This window comes from Doryrhamphus excisus, chromosome 8, assembly GCF_030265055.1.
Source record: "Doryrhamphus excisus isolate RoL2022-K1 chromosome 8, RoL_Dexc_1.0, whole genome shotgun sequence".
NCBI classification, from domain to species: Eukaryota; Metazoa; Chordata; class Actinopteri; order Syngnathiformes; family Syngnathidae; genus Doryrhamphus; species Doryrhamphus excisus.
This window is the reverse complement of record NC_080473.1, coordinates 15,310,706-15,329,017: the sequence shown is the minus strand read 5'-3', so window position 1 is coordinate 15,329,017 and position 18,312 is coordinate 15,310,706. Positions and strand designations below refer to the sequence as shown.

The following is an 18,312-nucleotide window of genomic DNA, read 5'->3' as shown; positions in this document are numbered from 1 at the left end:
CACACTTCCACCAGAGGGACCTGCCTTACACTTGATAGATATAATGACGTGTAAAATGTACATTGCACAAAGTAATGTCATTCATTTAGAGTGAAGGAGACACACTGTGCAGTATTGATCCACTGCGTCCGTATGTTGAAATAAAGTTAGTTCAGTGTGTACGGACCAAAATGAGGTCATTTGGGGATGTGCTTGAAATGGCAGAAGTCAGAACAGCAATCTGATCTCCACCTGTACTTGTCAGCAAAGTTAGAGGCAGGACCCAGCATAACTCACAAACTTTTCGTCTATTTATAATTTCTTACAGTTCTTAGTTTGCATTTATTTGTATCTAATTTGTATTATTACCTTTATGGTCTGAGCTACGACAACCCCAACCCTGGTTGCTTCCCAACTCACAACTTTCACTTATCTCTCCCCCGCTTACTCTATCCATCTCTGTCTCTTTGCTTCTAGGTGGCTATAAAAATAGTGGACAAGACCCAGCTGGATGATGAAAACTTGAAAAAGATCTTTAGGGAGGTGCAAATAATGAAGTTGCTGAAGCACCCCCACATCATCCGTCTGTACCAGGTGCATAAACATGACCATATATTTTCTATTTTTATGCAACATTATGACTTTATAATGCCACCAATTTCTTTTATGGTCAAAAATAATCACAGATATTGTCCTTAATGCTTCTGCTGTTACCAAATTATGCCCCATATCTGTGTATGTATTCTGCTTGTAATAAGCATTTGTTCTTGTCCTTAGGTGATGGAGACGGAGAGGATGATCTATTTGGTAACTGAATATGCTAGTGGTGGAGAGATTTTCGGTAAGGGGAGTCCCCCAAACTCATCACAATATTGTTGACCTTTGCTTTGTCATAAACACGTAAAATGTATTAAATTGTCACAGACTTGATGTGTTCATGTATTGATTTTTACTGGCATACAGCCATGGTCAAAAATATTGGTACCCAAAGAGGCCAATGTTTTCGTGTTTTTTGGCCATGGAACCCCCAAAGTGTACCATGGCACCACACTGGTTAGTCTAACAACTATGCTTTGCTTGTCCAGACCACCTGGTTGCTCATGGGCGTATGGCAGAAAAGGATGCCAGGAAGAAGTTCAAGCAAATTGTGGCAGCAGTTCATTTTTGCCACTGCCGTAACATTGTCCACAGAGACCTGAAGGCCGAGAATCTTCTTTTGGACCACAATCTAAACATCAAAATAGCAGGTGTGTGAGTTGGCACCACAGAGTGTGACTCTTAATACGAGTCGGCTTGGCAAGTGCCAGCATGTGTGATATGAACATCTGAACATCTTTGTATAGCAAAGGGAAGGGATGGAATTGAATTAACTGCTGTTGTATTTCCTGTCAGACTTTGGTTTCAGTAACCTGTTTTCCCGAGGCCAGCTGTTGAAGACCTGGTGTGGCAGCCCTCCCTATGCTGCACCAGAGCTATTTGAAGGCAAGGAGTATGATGGGCCGAAAGTAGATATATGGGTGAGTTGAAGTGTCCTTTACCAAGCTCTGTTGTTTCTTTTGATTTCTTATTTAAATAGGTTGTTAACATTTGGTTGGCTGGACTTTAAAGTACCGCTTTGAAGTGCTTATCAAACAGCATGGATTCAGAGATTATGTTAGGACATTGATTTGTATCTTCAAAAGACAGCTATACATACATAACACAAGGTTGAAGGTTTATTTCCTTTAAAGGGGGGACCTATTATGTTTTTCTACTTTTCTGATCCAACACATAAGGCTCCATGTTAAAAGCGTACATTTAAAAAAAAAAAAAAAAAAGATAACTCACCGTTTATTATCAACTCCTATACCGTTGATCCTCTCCTATAAAGTTAGCGGCACAAACCGGAACGCTTTTTATGCACTCGGCAGTGTGACCAACCACAGAAGAGTGGGAGTGCCTGGAGGCGGGCCGTGGGTGGAATACATTAAAACAGACGGTTTTCGCCGGAAGCATGAAATCCAAAGAAATACAGCTGAATAGGTGCAGATTCTGGAAGAACTAAAACGCTTGTGTAGCTGTAGGAGTCTCTAGGAGTCCACAACTCAATACAAAGGGCCAAAAAATTAGCACAATGGGTACACTTTTTGGAAATGATTTGAAAACGGCTCTAAACTATATCTGAATTTACAACCACAACTTGTTTTTTTTAATGTCAGAAACATTAGATTCTTGTTTTTTTTTTTTTTTTTTACAAATAATCTTACATGGAAATGTGTAAAAATCAACATTTTCACTGTTTTTTTTGTGTCTGATTTGACTGAATCTTTTGTCATTAATTTCTACCCGATACAAACAAACAAACAAATGATGTATTTAATATGTATTTAATGCAATCATGTCCTCTTTTACCCATTCAGAGCTTAGGTGTGGTGTTATATGTGTTGGTGTGTGGCGCGCTACCTTTTGATGGCAGTACTCTACAGAATTTGCGAGCACGTGTCCTAAGTGGCAAATTCCGTATCCCCTTCTTCATGTCTACAGGTAGGCCATCTTCTTTCACCAGTTGTAGGATGATACCATTAAATGCATGTCAAGCTTAGCAGATAATGAAAAAATATAACACACTGGGGGGTTTTGGTTGCATGACTGTAGAAGAAGGTTATAGGGAATGTTAGCAACTGGCTGAAGATTACATTTTTTTCAAGCAGAAAATATGAGAACACCACCACTGACTACCATATTTTACCAATAGTGGTTTAAAAGAACAGATTGAACTAAAAAGGTGTAAGTTTTTCATATTTACAAGTATTTCGTATTTCATATTTTTCATATTTACATACAAATTGGCATTGTCTTTCTGACAGAAAACATGATGGGGGTTCATTGCGTGTGCTCACACATAACAGCAATCTGTCTTTTTGTAGTTAACCTGTTTACATTTCCTTCTAAATATGTTTTTAACATTATTAGAGAAGATTATTAGACATAACACCCCTGTAGTCACCTTTACACTTATATATTACTATGTATGTTTGTACAGACTGTGAGTACTTGATCAGACACATGTTGGTGTTGGAGCCCAGCAGGCGGTTGAGCATGGAACAGATATGTAAGAACAAGTGGATGAGACAAGGAGACCCAGACCCTGACTTTGACAGGGTGAGCTCTCAGACTATTTGCGTATGCATCAAGATTCCAAGAAGTATACCATTCTAAGCATTGTCATTAGTAATGTTTAATAATGTATGACTGTCCTAACTATGGGATGTCATTGCTTTTGTTTAAATGTGTTTGAAGAATCATCATAGTGGCTATCACATGAAAGAGGTTGTGGAGGTTTGACATCATATATGTGTTGCATGTTGTTTTTGCTTTATTCTGATTTGAACTTGTTCCAACCAGTTGATAGCAGAGTGTGAGCAGGTTAAGACCGAGAGGGAAACCGAACTCATCAACGAGCAGGTGCTGATAGTCATGTCCGAGATGGGCCTGGACCGAGAACGTACAATACAGGTCAGGCAAAAATGTTATATTTCACCCTCTGCCTGCAACATTATGAGCCCTTGCACTATATTATTCAGCATATTCAACGATAATAATGCTCTCTGATGCTGCCAGATAGGTATTTAATATGTTTACATTTGTTTATTGTGCTTGTAGTTTGCATGGATGTAGAATTGTACCGCATTTTGTTGACTACACTCACAATAATTAATATATTCTAAATGTATACCTCTCTGACTGATTTTTGAGCATTATCCATCAGTCCATTTGTTTTCTATACTGTTAGTCCCCTTTTGGGACATTAATAAAATTGTGCAAGTGGTCATAATTTGCCCATTGAGTGAACAAGGTTGAAAAACAAAAAATCTTAATTTTATTTTTTTATGCTTTTCCAGTCCCTACAAACAGATGCATATGATCACTACAGCGCTATCTATACTTTGCTATCGGACCGTCTCAAGAAACACAAGACTTTGCGTGTCGCTCCACCCACTCCACGCTCCATTAGCTATCCCCTGAACACTCTACAGGTACATTTTTGTTCTGTGTCAGTATAGTGGAACCTCCAAAGTTCAGCAAAATCTGTTCAGGCTAGTTTTCACCTTCAGTATTACAGTATTGCAGTATGTACTACAGGAATCTCAGAAAAACCAAGCCACTATTCTAAGCGGATTGTTTTGCAATATTGAGCGCAATCCTCCCTTGACCTTTTCGTGTCTGTCTGTGTTTGCTGTCTTAGATGGATCCACAGGGTAATCCAGTTAGCATCACTGTTCCTCATGTCCAGCTCATCAACCCTGAGAACCAAATTGTGGAGGTGCGATCGCATTTTTTTCTCACATTTAAATAGTTGCATCTTATACTGTTTATATTGTTTTGTCTACATGAGTAAAGAATAAATGAAAGAAAGTGAATTAAGAGGTTATAAACTATCATTTAAAGACTACTTCCTGCTATAAACTACAAATTAACTGTCTCAAAGTCACTCATTTTGCTGGTTAATTATTGCGCTTCAAAATATAGTCGCTATTCAATATTAGCGCAACATTTTTAGACAAATTTTTTTCATTAATTTTAGTTTTGAGAGGTGTCATTCACACCACTAGTTTACCTTGTACTTCTGTGTCGAGCTAATGTCTCAGTAAGTAGCCTGTATATGTGTTATGCGCTAACGATGGATCTGCGCGATCGATCAATAGCGCTGCGCCTGAGATGGATCCATTGTTAACACACAAATCGATCGATTTCTGCGCTCACGATGGATGGTATATTACTGCGCCCGGGATGGATGTGTGTAGTTTGTTTAGATGCCAACAGATGGCAGCGCTGAGCATTGTTACTTACAAGAACCAACAAGAAGTCGATGCATGCAAATTTCAAATCTTTGATTAATTGTCAAGCAGTTCACTTTTATTACCGTTTTCGGCGGGGGGGGGAGTGTGAACCCTAACCCCTAACCTTGTCATTGTATGCAATTAGCAGATGAACGATTGTCATTATATCGTCAGCGCAGTGTCAAAGCATTGGTCTCCAGCGCAAGTCAGTTATATTGATAGATCGCGCAGGTCCATCGTTAGCGCGTAATATATGCATTGAGTTGATGCGCTCACCGTGTTCATTCTCTTTAAAAGCGAAATATTCCCACTGCCTGTATAGTACTCATCAGAATATTTAATAATGTGCCTTTCACGGTGGAGAACATGGGTTCAACTCGAGTCAGGTAGGGCACCAGGCTTGAAACTAAACCAGAAAGACTCATGACACTGTGGTTTACTCTGATAGGGGCCAGTAGCAGGAGAGTCCAACATAGTCAAATCAGTGTTTCATCATAGTCTTTGTGTCATCATGTGATGACGTACTCTCAATTACCAGACTTGTTTCTTTTCCTTAGCCGGAGGGCAATATGGCACTGGACAGCGATGAAGGTGAAGAGCCATCCCCTGAAGCCATGGCTCGCTACCTCTCAATGAGGCGGCACACTGTGGGTGTACCAGACCAAAGGTAGCCAATATCCTTTTAGACTTAAGTTATTGACACTTTAAACTTTGAATTTGATAACATGGTATCATTACCGTTCTGGTCTGCATTTTAGGTTATTTGAAAAAATACCTTTCTTCAGGCCACTGATTTTTAATGCAGAAACTGCATTAGAAAACTGCTGACTCATGTTTTTTACCTTTGTGCTGTAGGACAGAGATGCAGGAGGACCTCCAGAAACTGCCACCTGGTTTTCCTCGGGGAGCAGTGCCTCAGCCCCCTTTTCCTCCGCTCTCGCCAGCAATGGGACAAATGCACACTCTCATGCCAACCCAGAGCCTCCAGCCCACACAGCAGTTGGAATACAAGGTATGATCATTTAGGTCGGGTCATCTTGAACTGATCGAGAGAGTGCAATGTCCGCCGTTTTATGCGTGAGGACTAAATTCATTGATTTGTGTGCTTGGACTTCAGGAGCAGTCGTTGCTACAACCGCCCACTCTGCAGTTACTCAATGGTATGGGACCCCTGGGTCGACGAGCTTCAGATGGTGGTGCCAACATCCAACTACATGCTCAGCTCTTGAAGAGGCCCCGGGGCCCATCACCGCTTGTTACCAGTCCAGTGAGTATACTTATGGACTACTTATGGAACCATGGATTACCGTAGTATGTCTGCCGCTATACAGATGTTTTGTACATAGAACACAGGTCATAGTTTTGTTTTATACAATACAAATTGCGATTTTTCCCTTAGGTAAGAATATTAAAACCAACTAATCCGGTCCACATAATCCAAAATATACATTTTGTAGAGAATAAGAATTTTACATGCATAAAACAATGCAAAAATAATTACAATGATGAATGAAATGGACAATTGTGTGGAAATATGGGGTAATAACTATAAAAGCAATCTTCACTCTAAATGTACTGCAAAAAATCAAACAATGCACAACGATGAGCCAATTCAAGAAACAATACAAGCAGTTGATGTTTGCTAAATACAAGGATGAAGAGTCTTGAACCAGTCATGATGTGCTATATATATCACTATATTGACACTTACTATGGTACCCATTATGGCATTGGATGCTCATATCACCTACTTCGGTACGAGGTACATTATTAAAAAAAAAAAAAAACACCTTTAAAATGTATTATGGAAAGCAGGAAGTGAACAAATGTAACGGTTAGTGATTGTAAAAGTACCAGATGGAGGGGTAGGATTTAATAAGTTTTGCTTCTTCCTACTCCTTTTGGACATGTGGAACTGGGAACTGATTATGGGATGCACTCAATTGTAATCTGATGCATGTTCAAATGAAATAAAACCATTACAAAAGTACTGTAAACTGTGTTAGATGTGAATAAACAAGCAATGCTGGGATTAGTCTGCCCACATGTTCATTAATCCCTCAATATTTTATGTACCAAAGGATAAAAAGCATATGCGAGGTGCGAAACTCAGGCATTTGAACTCAGGTTTGAAGTGAGGTGTGCCTGGTGGTCACTTTAGATACTGTAGTTATGTCTGTTTGCAATTTTAATTTTTTTGGTATTAATACACCACAATTTTGAAGAGCAATTTCTGTGCCCCTCCAAGCACCCTATCCCTGCTGTCGCTCCAGTGGATGAAGAGGGATCAGACGGAGAACCAGATCAAGAGGCAGTGCAAAGGTAACCAGCTGTGGCCGCTTTATGGTGGTGGGATATTTCATACAGAGGTGCTGTCAAAACAGGATAGCATGGCACTTGATTTTTATGGGTTTTGTGTGTGAGTGCTGGAGTACCGGTCCAAAGGGGAAGCTCTTTCAACTAGCCCTCTGTAGACAGCACCTACTGTATATTTTGCTGGTGTCCTGGGTTGCTGGGAGTGTGCGCCTCTAGGCTGCTCTGCTTTTTTTTCCCCCCACGGGTGCTGGCCACTCTGCTGTGGTGCTCACCCCCCATCTCTCCTCCTCTTACCGTCGTGCCTTCCTCTCTGGCTCTCAACTCAGCCAACACAAATCCAGTCATCCACCTCTTCATTTGATTTCTCTTTCTCTCCCAGCTTTGCTAACTGTAACGCTTGCAAAGCCAGTGGATTAAACATCCTTCATTTGAATGTCGGGGGGGTGTGGTATACCTATAAACTCTAAAATGTGGTTACATTTTTTTCCTCATATACAATTGGATGTAATGATGCCCCCTTTTGGCAGTGGTGGAAATGGGTGGGCCTTCCCCCTGTCTGTAGTCGCAAATAAAGGGCAGTGAGCTGACCAGCACTGCTTCCTGTCTCCCCACCCTCACCCCGTCCTCCCCTCCCTGCGGCCCAGGTACCTGGCGAACCGCTGCAAGCGGCACACGACGCACGCACTCATGAGCACATCGCATGGCGATCCCTCGGCAGAGCCCCAGCGGTCACAGGGCCCCCGCCAGAGGGTGGGCTGGGCCCCTGACTTGCACACCCGGTGAGGGTACACACCCACTCCGAGCTCTTATTATGCACAGAGACACTCAAACCCATAGACCAACATAAAGGGCACATTACGCCCATCTTTTATCACATAATCATACACAGTACAGATCACACACGTTGTTCAAGATAATTGCACCTTTTTAAAGAAAGAAAGATTTTTTTCCCCAATGGTGGTGGTGGACATGCGTACAACATGGCCGTCATAGCACCACCACAACAGCAATTTACCCAGCTGAAACCTTTGGTTGAAGGTATGTGACACATGTGTTTGTGTAGGCAAACCCTGTAGGTGAGTTGTTCAAGTTATTGTGTGTGTGTGTGTGGAGTGGGGTGTGGGGGGGTGACAGCACTCTTCTCGTTGTTTTGATTGATGCAGTTGTAGTTAAAACCTGTTGCAGTAATGGCATCCTCTGTCTAAAATTGTCAAGTTTGATGATTTGTGCTCCAACTGATTCTCGTGGGGACTTTATGTATGTGGACGTTGAGAATCTGCTATTGATTTTTGAAATTTGGTCGTGAAACTGTCAATATATGTATAGTGAACTGTCAATATGTTCACTATACCAGGAAGTGGTCGTGTATATAGTCAAATTTCCATCCACATGCTTTAAATTTATATTACTGATTAACTTTGCTTTTTAATGCACAAGACTAGACACACACAAACTAAAAAAAACACGTATAAAAACCTCAGGTAGGGCTTAACAAGAAGAAACTGATGTTTGGGTTGGTCACCTGTCCAGACATAGTCACAAGTTCTTGTTTTTTTTTAATGCACAAGATTAGACACATGCAATCCAGGAAATGATGTGTAAATGTTACAAAAAAGTGGGCTAATAAATTGACAATAAAAGCACAAATACTGCGGATTTCAGAAAACAAGAGATGGAATGATACAGCACTCTACAAGAAGCAATGAAGTCTGTAAAATTAATTAATTACAAAAAATAACTATAATGATGAAAATGGTAATTAATGATGGTAATAATGATAATAATAATAACAGGGGAAACCAAAACTGTGGCATGAACATGATTACATCTTGTAAAAAGGGGTAGGCATTTAGAAGCTTTTGCTTCAGCCTACTCATTTTGGGCTTGTGATCAGATAGCTGAATACAAATGTAAATAATGGAAAGTTATATTTTGATTGATGTAAGAAATGCACTGTAATGTTTCATATATTTGCCCAAATTAAAAAAAAAAAAGAAAAACTATTGATTACCATACCTACTCTAAGATGACGTATCCTGCATTGCAGCTACCCAAAAATCAGATGTTTTGTAACCTGGTTTGATGTTGTGAATTATACCGAGTTATACCTAATCCTTGTTATTTGTGTTTCTGTCGTCTGTGTGTGTCTGTGTGTGTGCATGAATGCGTCATCGTCTCCGTCTTTGGTTGCTTCTTTGTCTTTGTCTCTTATGTGTGCATGTGTGATATTTTCTGTTTTGTTTTTTTTTTTGTTTTGTTTGTTGGTTCCCTGTGTGTATCTCTTCAGATCCAGTTATAAAGATTGCAACACCCTCCACCTTCCCATGGAACGCTTCTCACCCGTCAGACGCTTCTCTGATGGAGCCGCGACCATTCAAGCCTTCAAAACGCACCTAGAGAATGGTAGCCTCCTTAAGCAGCTCAAGCAGGTATTCCACCTGGTACTACATGTATCCCATGACAATTCATGCTTTGAAAGATTGAGTTTAATTTCTTAGTTATTCTGTCTTACTTAAGGTCACGCTAGTTTTTGGTGAAATTGTCTTGTTTTTTCACTGACTGAAAGACTGACAGATATGAGACATGAAAGAGTGATGGGGGACATTTGTGGTGTTATGTTCTAATCACACTATTGTTTATTTATTCACTGGTTTTAACACATTACTGGTTAAAATTCAGTGCACTCCTCACCGCTTCGTCTGTGTTGAAATCACGGTGGAGAAGAAGTTAACCTCTGCGTGTACTGAAAGGATAGAACATGGGTGGAAATGTAGTAAATGTTTTTGTTGTTTCACACAAAAAGTATTATCAATATGATTGGCAAAATACTAAGTTTTGGTAATGTATTAAACGCTATTAATATTCTGTGGTGAAAATTAAATTACCAGAGAACAAGGTTATTATAGTAATAGCACCATGTATTATTTCAGGAAGTATTATAACATTTTGACTCCAGGCCCTGATACTTTGTCATAATGGCTGTCAAGGCTAGCAAGATCAGAGCTTAACTATACACACATTAAATCACTACATTGTGACTCGGTAATTGGTACATAAAGATACCAAAACATAAGAACACCCAATTTAACTTATAAGAAATACTTCTTTTAATACAATCTGATATGATTACCTTGGCGAGAATGTCAAATGAGGAGAATAACCATTAAAATTTTCTACAGGAGTGTGAACAGCTACAGAAAATGTATGCGATTCAGCAAGATGAGCGCTTCTTGGAGCACACCCAGCAACAGCATGTCCTCTACCAGCAAGAGCAACAAATCCTCCACCAGCAAATCCAGGTATGCGCACGTTCTTACCATAATGCTTCTGCATTACTGTATGTGTGGATTATTCAGAACATTAGTGCTGATGTCTTTGTAGACAATAAAAACGTGTGTAATAATACCATATTTATACAATGTTTGGCTTTGACACCAAACAACTTAAGTTCTTAAGAGACGGAGCCTTCTCCATTGGTGCCCCCACCCTCTGGAATTCCTTGCCCTATTCCCTCTGTGCTTGCCCTGACCTTCCCATCTTCAAAAAAACAACCTGACTGACTGCTGTGCCTCGCTTTTCACCCTGTTTTTAGCTCTGAATGTTGTGTTTTCTACTGTTTTTATTCAGCTTTATTTTATTTTGATCATTTTTCCTGTAAAGCGTCTTTGAGTATCCTGAAAAGCGCTATACAAATAAAATTTATTATTATTATTATTATATTACCACCTGCATCCAGCCTTGCAAAATCAAGTGATCGACTGTTTTTATTCAACTTTATTTTTTTAATCATTTTTCCTGTAAAGCGTCTTTGAGTGTCCTGAACAGCGCTATACAAATAAAATGTGTTATTATTATTATATTACCATCTGCATCCAGCCTTGCAACATCAAATGATCGACTGTTTTTATTCAGCTTTATTTTATCTTGATCATTTTTCCTGTAAAGCGTCTTTGAGTATCCTGAAAAGCGCTATACAAATAAAATTTATTATTATTATTATTATTATATTACCACCTGCATCCAGCCTTGCAAAATCAAGTGATCGACTGTTTTTATTCAACTTTATTTTTTTAATCATTTTTCCTGTAAAGCGTCTTTGAGTGTCCTGAACAGCGCTATACAAATAAAATGTGTTATTATTATTATATTACCATCTGCATCCAGCCTTGCAACATCAAATGATCGACTGTTTTTATTCAGATTTATTTTTTGATCATTTTTCCTGTAAAGCATCTTTGAGTATCCTGAAAAGTGCTGTACAAATAAAATGTATTATTATTATTATATTACCATCTGCATCCGGCCTTGCAAAATCAAGTGATCGATTGATTTTATTCAGCTTTATTTTTTGATCATTTTTCCTGTAAAGCATCTTTGAGTATCTTGAAAAGTGCTATACAAATAAAATGTATTATTATTATTATTATTATATTACCACCTGAATCCAGCCTTGCAAAATCAAGTGATGTATTTAATCTTGAATTTTTCTCCACAGGGTCTATCTTTAGGCCACGGAGAGAGCCAGCCCAGTCACCTAACCCACCAGCTCCAGAGGTAAGGTTGACAGTAGTTTAACAATAGCAGGCCTCCTCGGCTATTGAAGCGTGAACTTGATATTGTGATGCAGCATTGTCGATACAAGTGTTACGTTATCGTCTTATCTCTCTCCTCTCCTACTCACTCTCCCGCCCTCCCCCAGGTTGCACATCCAACCATCCAGTCCTCCGCCAACACATCCCAGCAACCACCTCTTCAGACAGCCAAATCAGAGTTCTCCGCCTGGCTCTGCAGGCATTATGCAAGGGCATGGTAAGTAATACTACATTAATTACACTTGTATAATCACCATACCATAAGTAAAATATTATTAAATCAGGAAAAAGCCAGTGAAAATACAATTTGCAAAAAAGCGCAATCTTTTTTCTTTTTTTTGCTCCCATATTAGTGAGCAGTCATAATTAATTCACTTCACATGGCCACAATAAAAGTCAATGCCAAGATGTGCAGTTTTAACACCATTTTTCAACACTTTGTTTGATGCTTGTCCTCCTAGGTCCATCTTCAGTCCCCTACCAACACGGTTCTCCCTCACTGTACCAGGCCCAAAGTGGTAGCCCACCCCCCACAGGTCTTCAAAGAGTATCGCTACCAACCAATCAGCAGTCAGCATCTGTCCACCCGTCTGTCCCTCAGCAGCAGCAAGTGAGTTTTAATAGCTTTAATTCAATCTATTGTTGCCTGTGAATCCCCATATGATAATGTAAACAGATATTGTAGGTAACTAATGTGTGTCTTATTCAGGTGACGATCCAGGTACAGGAAGTGGAATTAGGAGGCGGGCAACAGAGACAAAGCGGCTTTTTGTCTACGCCTTGTGGACACAGAGTTCTTGGGAAGCAGTTGAGTGCAGACAATGCGGAGTCGCACAGGTGACCAGAATCTTCCTTTTGGTCTAACGATCACTACCAAAAGCCCGCAATGCCAACTGACTTTTTAATTTGACGTCTACCTGGGAACATGACAAACCTCTGTTTTTAAACCACACAATGTTTTCTTTCATTTATATTTTTGTGCATGAAATAACACTGTCACTTAGATTAGAGCGTTTATATACGAGTGCAGATAAGAATGATAGTTATCACTCACAAAACAGTGAGTGGAGATGCCTCACGGACAACAACAACAAGGCTCGCTCAAACTGTGTGTTTGGTGAGTGGATGTACGTTACGTAGTGTGGAAGCACACGTTAGCAGTAGTTTAATTGGAAGTATCGTGTCACTGACATTCACATCCTTGGACTGCCTTCACTGAGAGAATGTGTTGCCATATTTACATACCCCAAATTTCTTTATACATCTCTCAATGAAGACGTGTGCCTGAATTTGTCTTGTCCTTCCTGTGTGGAGTGATGTAGTGACCTCTTTGACATTGTATGCACACCTTTAATGTCACTGGTTGACAGGTTGCTTATCATGCTTTCTTTTCTGTGTCCTTCCAGTCGAAGCCTTGGACGCTTCACATCAGCTTACGAGCAGACCCAGTTCAATCCCCACCTTTTTTCCGGTGATGCAACCACCCGGGGCTCCCCTGGAGTGGTGAGCTCTTATAACCCTTACCTGCAGGGAGCGTCTCTCAATGTACCAGGATTGGAAGGCTACCAGAGCGGGACATTGGGAACCAGCGGTTACGGCACCCCATCAACACTACAGCAAGCATTACTCTCCCCGACTCCGTTGGACTACCGTCCCCCGCAACAGCACGTAACACCCACTCTGCAGGGGCTGCTGTCCCCCCGCCACTCTTTAACAGGCCACGCGGATCCCAGACTACCGCTTCAGGACCTGGCTGCACTGCAGAAAAGGCAGATCCCTCGTTCATGCCCAGCACCTCCGACACAACCCGCTAGCGCAGCACCGGAATTCGAAGAGATGCTGCTTCTGCGCCAGCTTGGCCAGGGTGACAGTTTGGAACCGCAGGCAACCCAGGGGTCCCCGGGAGGCAAACACTACCATCACCTCCTCCAGATACGACCACCAGACGTCCAGCCACAGCAAGCCACTAATCCCAGTTTGCCCCACTCGGAGAGCATGGAAGAAGATGAGGTACCATCTGGCTACCATCACACACACGAGGGCCTGCTGGCCAAAGCGGCAGACGGTCATGAGCTCCTGAGTCCTCCTCGAGGTGGCACCCCTCCCTACAGCTCCCCTACACACAGACATGGATACATCAGTCTGAGTCCCCCAGTAACTCGAGGTGAGTTGACCAAACGATAATTCAAATATGAATTAAAACAATTATCAATTTAAACGTGAACTATTTTGTATTAGACCCTGAACATGCAGAGTGTAGACCAGCGGGGCAAGCCATGGAGGTGCCTGATCATAATGGTTTGGGCTTTTCACGAGGTCAGCAAGGAGATGTGTACCGGTCCCGAGGACAACTCCAACGCCACCACACAATCCAGACGTGTGATGACGCATACGTGAGTGACTCTACTCCAGTGTTTTTCAACCTTTTTTGAGCCACGGCACATTTTTTTTACGTTGGAAAAAACTTGTGGCACACCAGTAACCAAAAATGTTACAAAATGTCACCACGACCTCACACGTGCATCAATAAGTGAGCGGGCTCGAGCACCCCGACGGGGTACGCGCGTGAGCGGATGGGCGCGCGCACACGCCATACAAAAAACCGGGGTGATCGGAAAAGTCGTAAGGGATTTACAATTTTGGCATTTACAATTTTCTGCCAGGAGGGGGCGACACCGGTGGCAAGGCGGTTATGCGGTCAACGCCATAAAAATTTTGCCACGATCAGAACATGTGAATAATGTGAAGCCTCAGCTTCTCCAGGTTTCATAAAATATAAAATGAACCATAAATATTACTGAAATGTCTTGTGTTTATAAGAAATGTTGAAATCTCCGCCCAGGACCAGACTGAGCCCATGTCTGGGATGAGCCTGTTGGCCGGGAAGGCCCTGAGTTCTGCTCGCATGTCAGACATTCTCAGCCAGACGTCACTGTCAGGAAGCCAGCAGCTGCACCAGCGGGAAGAGTCAGGTCAGCAGTCAAAATGCAAAATGACCTAAAACAGCCCCCAAAAAGATCCCTAACAGCAATGAAATATCTATATTTAAAGCAGTATGTGACGTTGAAGGGGAGCTCCATGCAGCGGCCTGCTATCCTTCTTCCTGCACCACAGATATGCTCCTCAGCTACAAGCCCCCTGACCTGCAGTACAGCATGGAGCAGGCCGGAGTCTAGCAATGGTATGTCATCCTTTTGTTGGGTGAGTTACAAGATGGGGATTGGGGCTGTTTTCGCCTTTTTTTTAAAATTTTTTATTAATTTTTAATTATTATTTTTAAATTCCTGTCAGATGTAAGGATGAAGCCAAGGTCTTTGGTTTTCAGCAGTTTAGAAAGTAAAGAAAGCCAAGTCAACTGTCCATTTCAAGGTTTGATGTAGCAGCGCTGCATTCGATACCACAAGTTTAGTACGCCACCGATTAATCTTCATCTTTGTTGTGTAGAATGTGTGGATTTGTCGTCTTTTTAGAATGTAGCAACTTTGTGGCATGCTGCTATGGCTCCAGCCAGCAATGACTTGCCCATTGGAGGGGATGGTAATGGTAATGGTTTTATTTCATTTGAACATGCATCAGATTCCAATTGAGTGCATCCCATAATCAGTTCCCAGTTCCACATGTCCAAAAGGAGTAGGAAGAAGCAAAGCTTATTAAATCCTACCCCTCCATCTGGTACTTTTACAATCAGTAACTGTTACATTTGTTCACTTCCTGCTTTCCTAATATAGTTTAATTTTTTTTTTTTTTTAGTTTTTATTATTTATTTATTTTTTTGTTTTGTATTTTTTTTAAGTTTATTTTTGTCACGTACCGAAGTACGAGGTGATATGACCATACAATGACAACATTTTTATTTTTTTTTATTTTTATTTATTTTTTCCACCGCTTTTTCCGCATCTTCTGTGGCGTAATTTACCAGAAAGTGGGCTGACAGAACGTATAGAACAAAATGGTGGTGACAATAATAAACAATAGCTGGCACCACAACATTAAAGCATTAAAAAAAACAATGCAGAGGAGGAAGTGACAAGCCAAACACAGCGGCCATCTTGGTTCCTCCTTCAAAAAATTACTGAAAAGAGCATGCAGAAAAGATATTTTTAATGAGATGAGTAGATGGTTGTGGTGAGTATTGTGGTATTTATGTTTTGCATATAGCGTTCATGAATTGTGTTTCTGTCTGCTTCCCTTCCTTCCAGGATGCAGTGTATCCTATGTACAGCGGTCCATATCAAGCACCCTGACTTGTTGACTTGAGTTTAGCAGCATCATGCCAAACCACCATCATTTGCCCGAGTGGGGAGTGGGGGGGGGGGCTCTTCATCCATCCATCCATCCATCCGTCTCCATCAGTCTCCTGGAGGCGGGGTCTGCTTTAGGAAGTTTGTCCGGATGTTGACATAAAAGTGGTGGCGTCGCAGTTTCAGGGTTCAAAGGGTCAAAGTGCCAGCATCTCCTGCACAAACTTCAATCTTTTTTTTAATTTTTTTTATTTCTTTTACCTCCCTTGAGTTTGGGTTTCACCTCCATTTTGTTCTGTCACCCTCTCCCGGGTACATCAATATGCGATGGATCCAGTGGAACACAAAGAAAAACACACCGCTGCGACGGATCCAAAGTATTCACATTATTAGAATTGAGAGAAAAAGGTGTCGTTACAGGGCACGCCCCCCCCCCCCCCCCCCCCCCCCCATGCTTACAGACTAAGATCATTCCAGCCTCCAAAGACTAAGCTTAATGTCATCACTCAAGACAAACCAGCTTGTTTCTTCTGTTGGTCAAACTCAGTTGCTCCCTTTTTTTGTTCATTTTATTTTATTGTCAAATAGTAATGTCCATGTTCGACATAACGGTCAATATTGTTACTCTTGGTATCACAGTTTCTTGTAAAAAAAAAAAAAAAGTTTATTGAAATGACATGTTGTAGAAAAATGTTCTTTGTTGCAAGGAGGACCGTTTAAAAAAAATATATATATCTGCACTTTGGACTCAAACCCACCTTTCTCTTTCTCCTTATTCCCCCATGATGTCATGCTATGTTTTGGTTTTTTTTTTTTTACCCCCCACAGCCACCAATTCCATCTTTCCACCCCCCCCTCATGTGTAACAGTTAATGAACTTGTGGGTAGTTTTCCCAGACTTTCCTTGTACAGCGATGCCGTGTATAGAACGCTATTTCCATTTCTGTTATTTCTTTATTTTGTTTGTTGATGATGTTGAGGAGGCTTTTTTAAAATATTGTCATTTTTAATTTTTCAGTGTTTTCCAAAAGTTTGCTTATTTTTTTGCTGTATGAATTTTGAGATTTCCTGCCAAAAGAGGACAGAAAGAAAAGAAAAAAAGAGACAGGGCTCTTTCTGTGTCTTAAAAAAAAAAGATTGTTCTTATTTGTTTTAATATTATATCAAGACACTTGAATATGCGGAGAGTAATTATTTTGTTGCTTTTTAAAGTATTTCATTTGTTGTTATTGTCATTCTATTGGCCTGTTTTCAGCTAGCTGCGGCAGGCTATACAGGGTCAGGTTTTTGGCTTTGTTTGTCCCAGTCGGTTTGGGTGCTACAGACTCCCCACTCGGGGCGGGTGAACCAAACAAAAAACATTACAAAGGGAGTAAGTTGTTACAGGAAGCAGACATATCATCCCAAACGCTGCAAGGATGGAGACTGACGACACCCTGTTCTGTGGCTTTGCACCCTTCCGTCATCTGGATAGATGACCCTTCTTCCCGACTCAACCTTTTAGTCCGAACCTGGACTCTGAACTGAAAAAACCAGAACGGGAAACATTTCAGCTTTACTGGAAAAGTGAATTCTAAATTGGACTCAGGATTGGAGCAAATGAATTCCAAGTTTCGGGCACGTTTATGGAAGCTACAACACACGATTGTCATCAACCTTTTCCTGTTACGTCACGGCAAACTAGAAACTGCGGTGCAGACTAAAGCTTGGGATTGACTTGTAAATGTTTCTACTGGCCCGTTTGCACAATACCAGACTGCACGGTTGACTTACTGTAAGGCTTTGCAAAGCCGACTCTTGTCGGTGTCATGTCGCGTTGATGCTTTACAATTTGGCGCTCCCATCACTTCCTGTTTGCAAAGAAAGACTGAACAAAACACACGATTTTACTATACTGCTTTTCCGTGTGTACCGCCAAGCCAAAACAGATATGGAAGACCATTGGAAATGGGATGTGACATGAAAACAGGAAGTGGCAGGGTGGCCAAATAGTGAGGCTTGCACATGATTCAAGCAGAGCGGGGAGGAGAGAGCTGCTTCACACACCAGACTGATCCTACTCTTCTCCTTTTCTGTTTTTGGATCCTAGATGATGCCCGTGTGTGTGCGTGTGTGTGTGTGTGTGTGTGCGTGTGTGTACTCCTCATCTCAGCTTTTCCTTCTCAGCAAGCCGGCTCTCTGCTCCACTCAGTTATGTCATCATTTTTTTGCCTTTGTTTTTAATTTTCATTTTTGTTGACTACAAAAATACTAAAGTGCAACAACAATGATTAAAAGAATATCAACCAAACAAAGATGAATAAATAAAAAATATATAGATATATATATATATATATATATAAATAAAGAAATAATTTAAACTCA

The 18,312-nt window shown here is 41.0% G+C and overlaps 1 protein-coding gene across 5 annotated transcripts in view; it reads left to right on the top strand.

Moving 5' to 3' along the window:
- sik3 (SIK family kinase 3) overlaps window positions 1–18,312 on the top strand; it is a 24,620-nt gene extending 6,308 nt beyond the window's left edge. The window contains exons 2-26 of one of the 5 annotated variants that reach the window (XM_058078990.1): window positions 457–573; window positions 757–820; window positions 1,065–1,226; window positions 1,372–1,496; window positions 2,379–2,502; window positions 3,002–3,120; window positions 3,364–3,474; window positions 3,861–3,995; window positions 4,205–4,282; window positions 5,357–5,466; window positions 5,655–5,811; window positions 5,917–6,066; window positions 7,048–7,121; window positions 7,760–7,894; window positions 9,403–9,544; window positions 10,295–10,414; window positions 11,611–11,669; window positions 11,815–11,924; window positions 12,169–12,317; window positions 12,417–12,544; window positions 13,114–13,871; window positions 13,946–14,100; window positions 14,550–14,679; window positions 14,759–14,888; window positions 15,907–18,312. In XM_058078990.1, the coding sequence (XP_057934973.1) occupies window positions 457–573; window positions 757–820; window positions 1,065–1,226; window positions 1,372–1,496; window positions 2,379–2,502; window positions 3,002–3,120; window positions 3,364–3,474; window positions 3,861–3,995; window positions 4,205–4,282; window positions 5,357–5,466; window positions 5,655–5,811; window positions 5,917–6,066; window positions 7,048–7,121; window positions 7,760–7,894; window positions 9,403–9,544; window positions 10,295–10,414; window positions 11,611–11,669; window positions 11,815–11,924; window positions 12,169–12,317; window positions 12,417–12,544; window positions 13,114–13,871; window positions 13,946–14,100; window positions 14,550–14,679; window positions 14,759–14,883 (3,537 nt within the window). In that variant the 3' untranslated portion in view covers window positions 14,884–14,888; window positions 15,907–18,312. The remainder of the gene's footprint in view (window positions 1–456; window positions 574–756; window positions 821–1,064; window positions 1,227–1,371; window positions 1,497–2,378; window positions 2,503–3,001; window positions 3,121–3,363; window positions 3,475–3,860; window positions 3,996–4,204; window positions 4,283–5,356; window positions 5,467–5,654; window positions 5,812–5,916; window positions 6,067–7,047; window positions 7,122–7,759; window positions 7,895–9,402; window positions 9,545–10,294; window positions 10,415–11,610; window positions 11,670–11,814; window positions 11,925–12,168; window positions 12,318–12,416; window positions 12,545–13,113; window positions 13,872–13,945; window positions 14,101–14,549; window positions 14,680–14,758; window positions 14,889–15,906) is intronic. The other 4 variants (XM_058078991.1, XM_058078994.1, XM_058078992.1 and 1 more) reach the window with 4 other exon arrangements.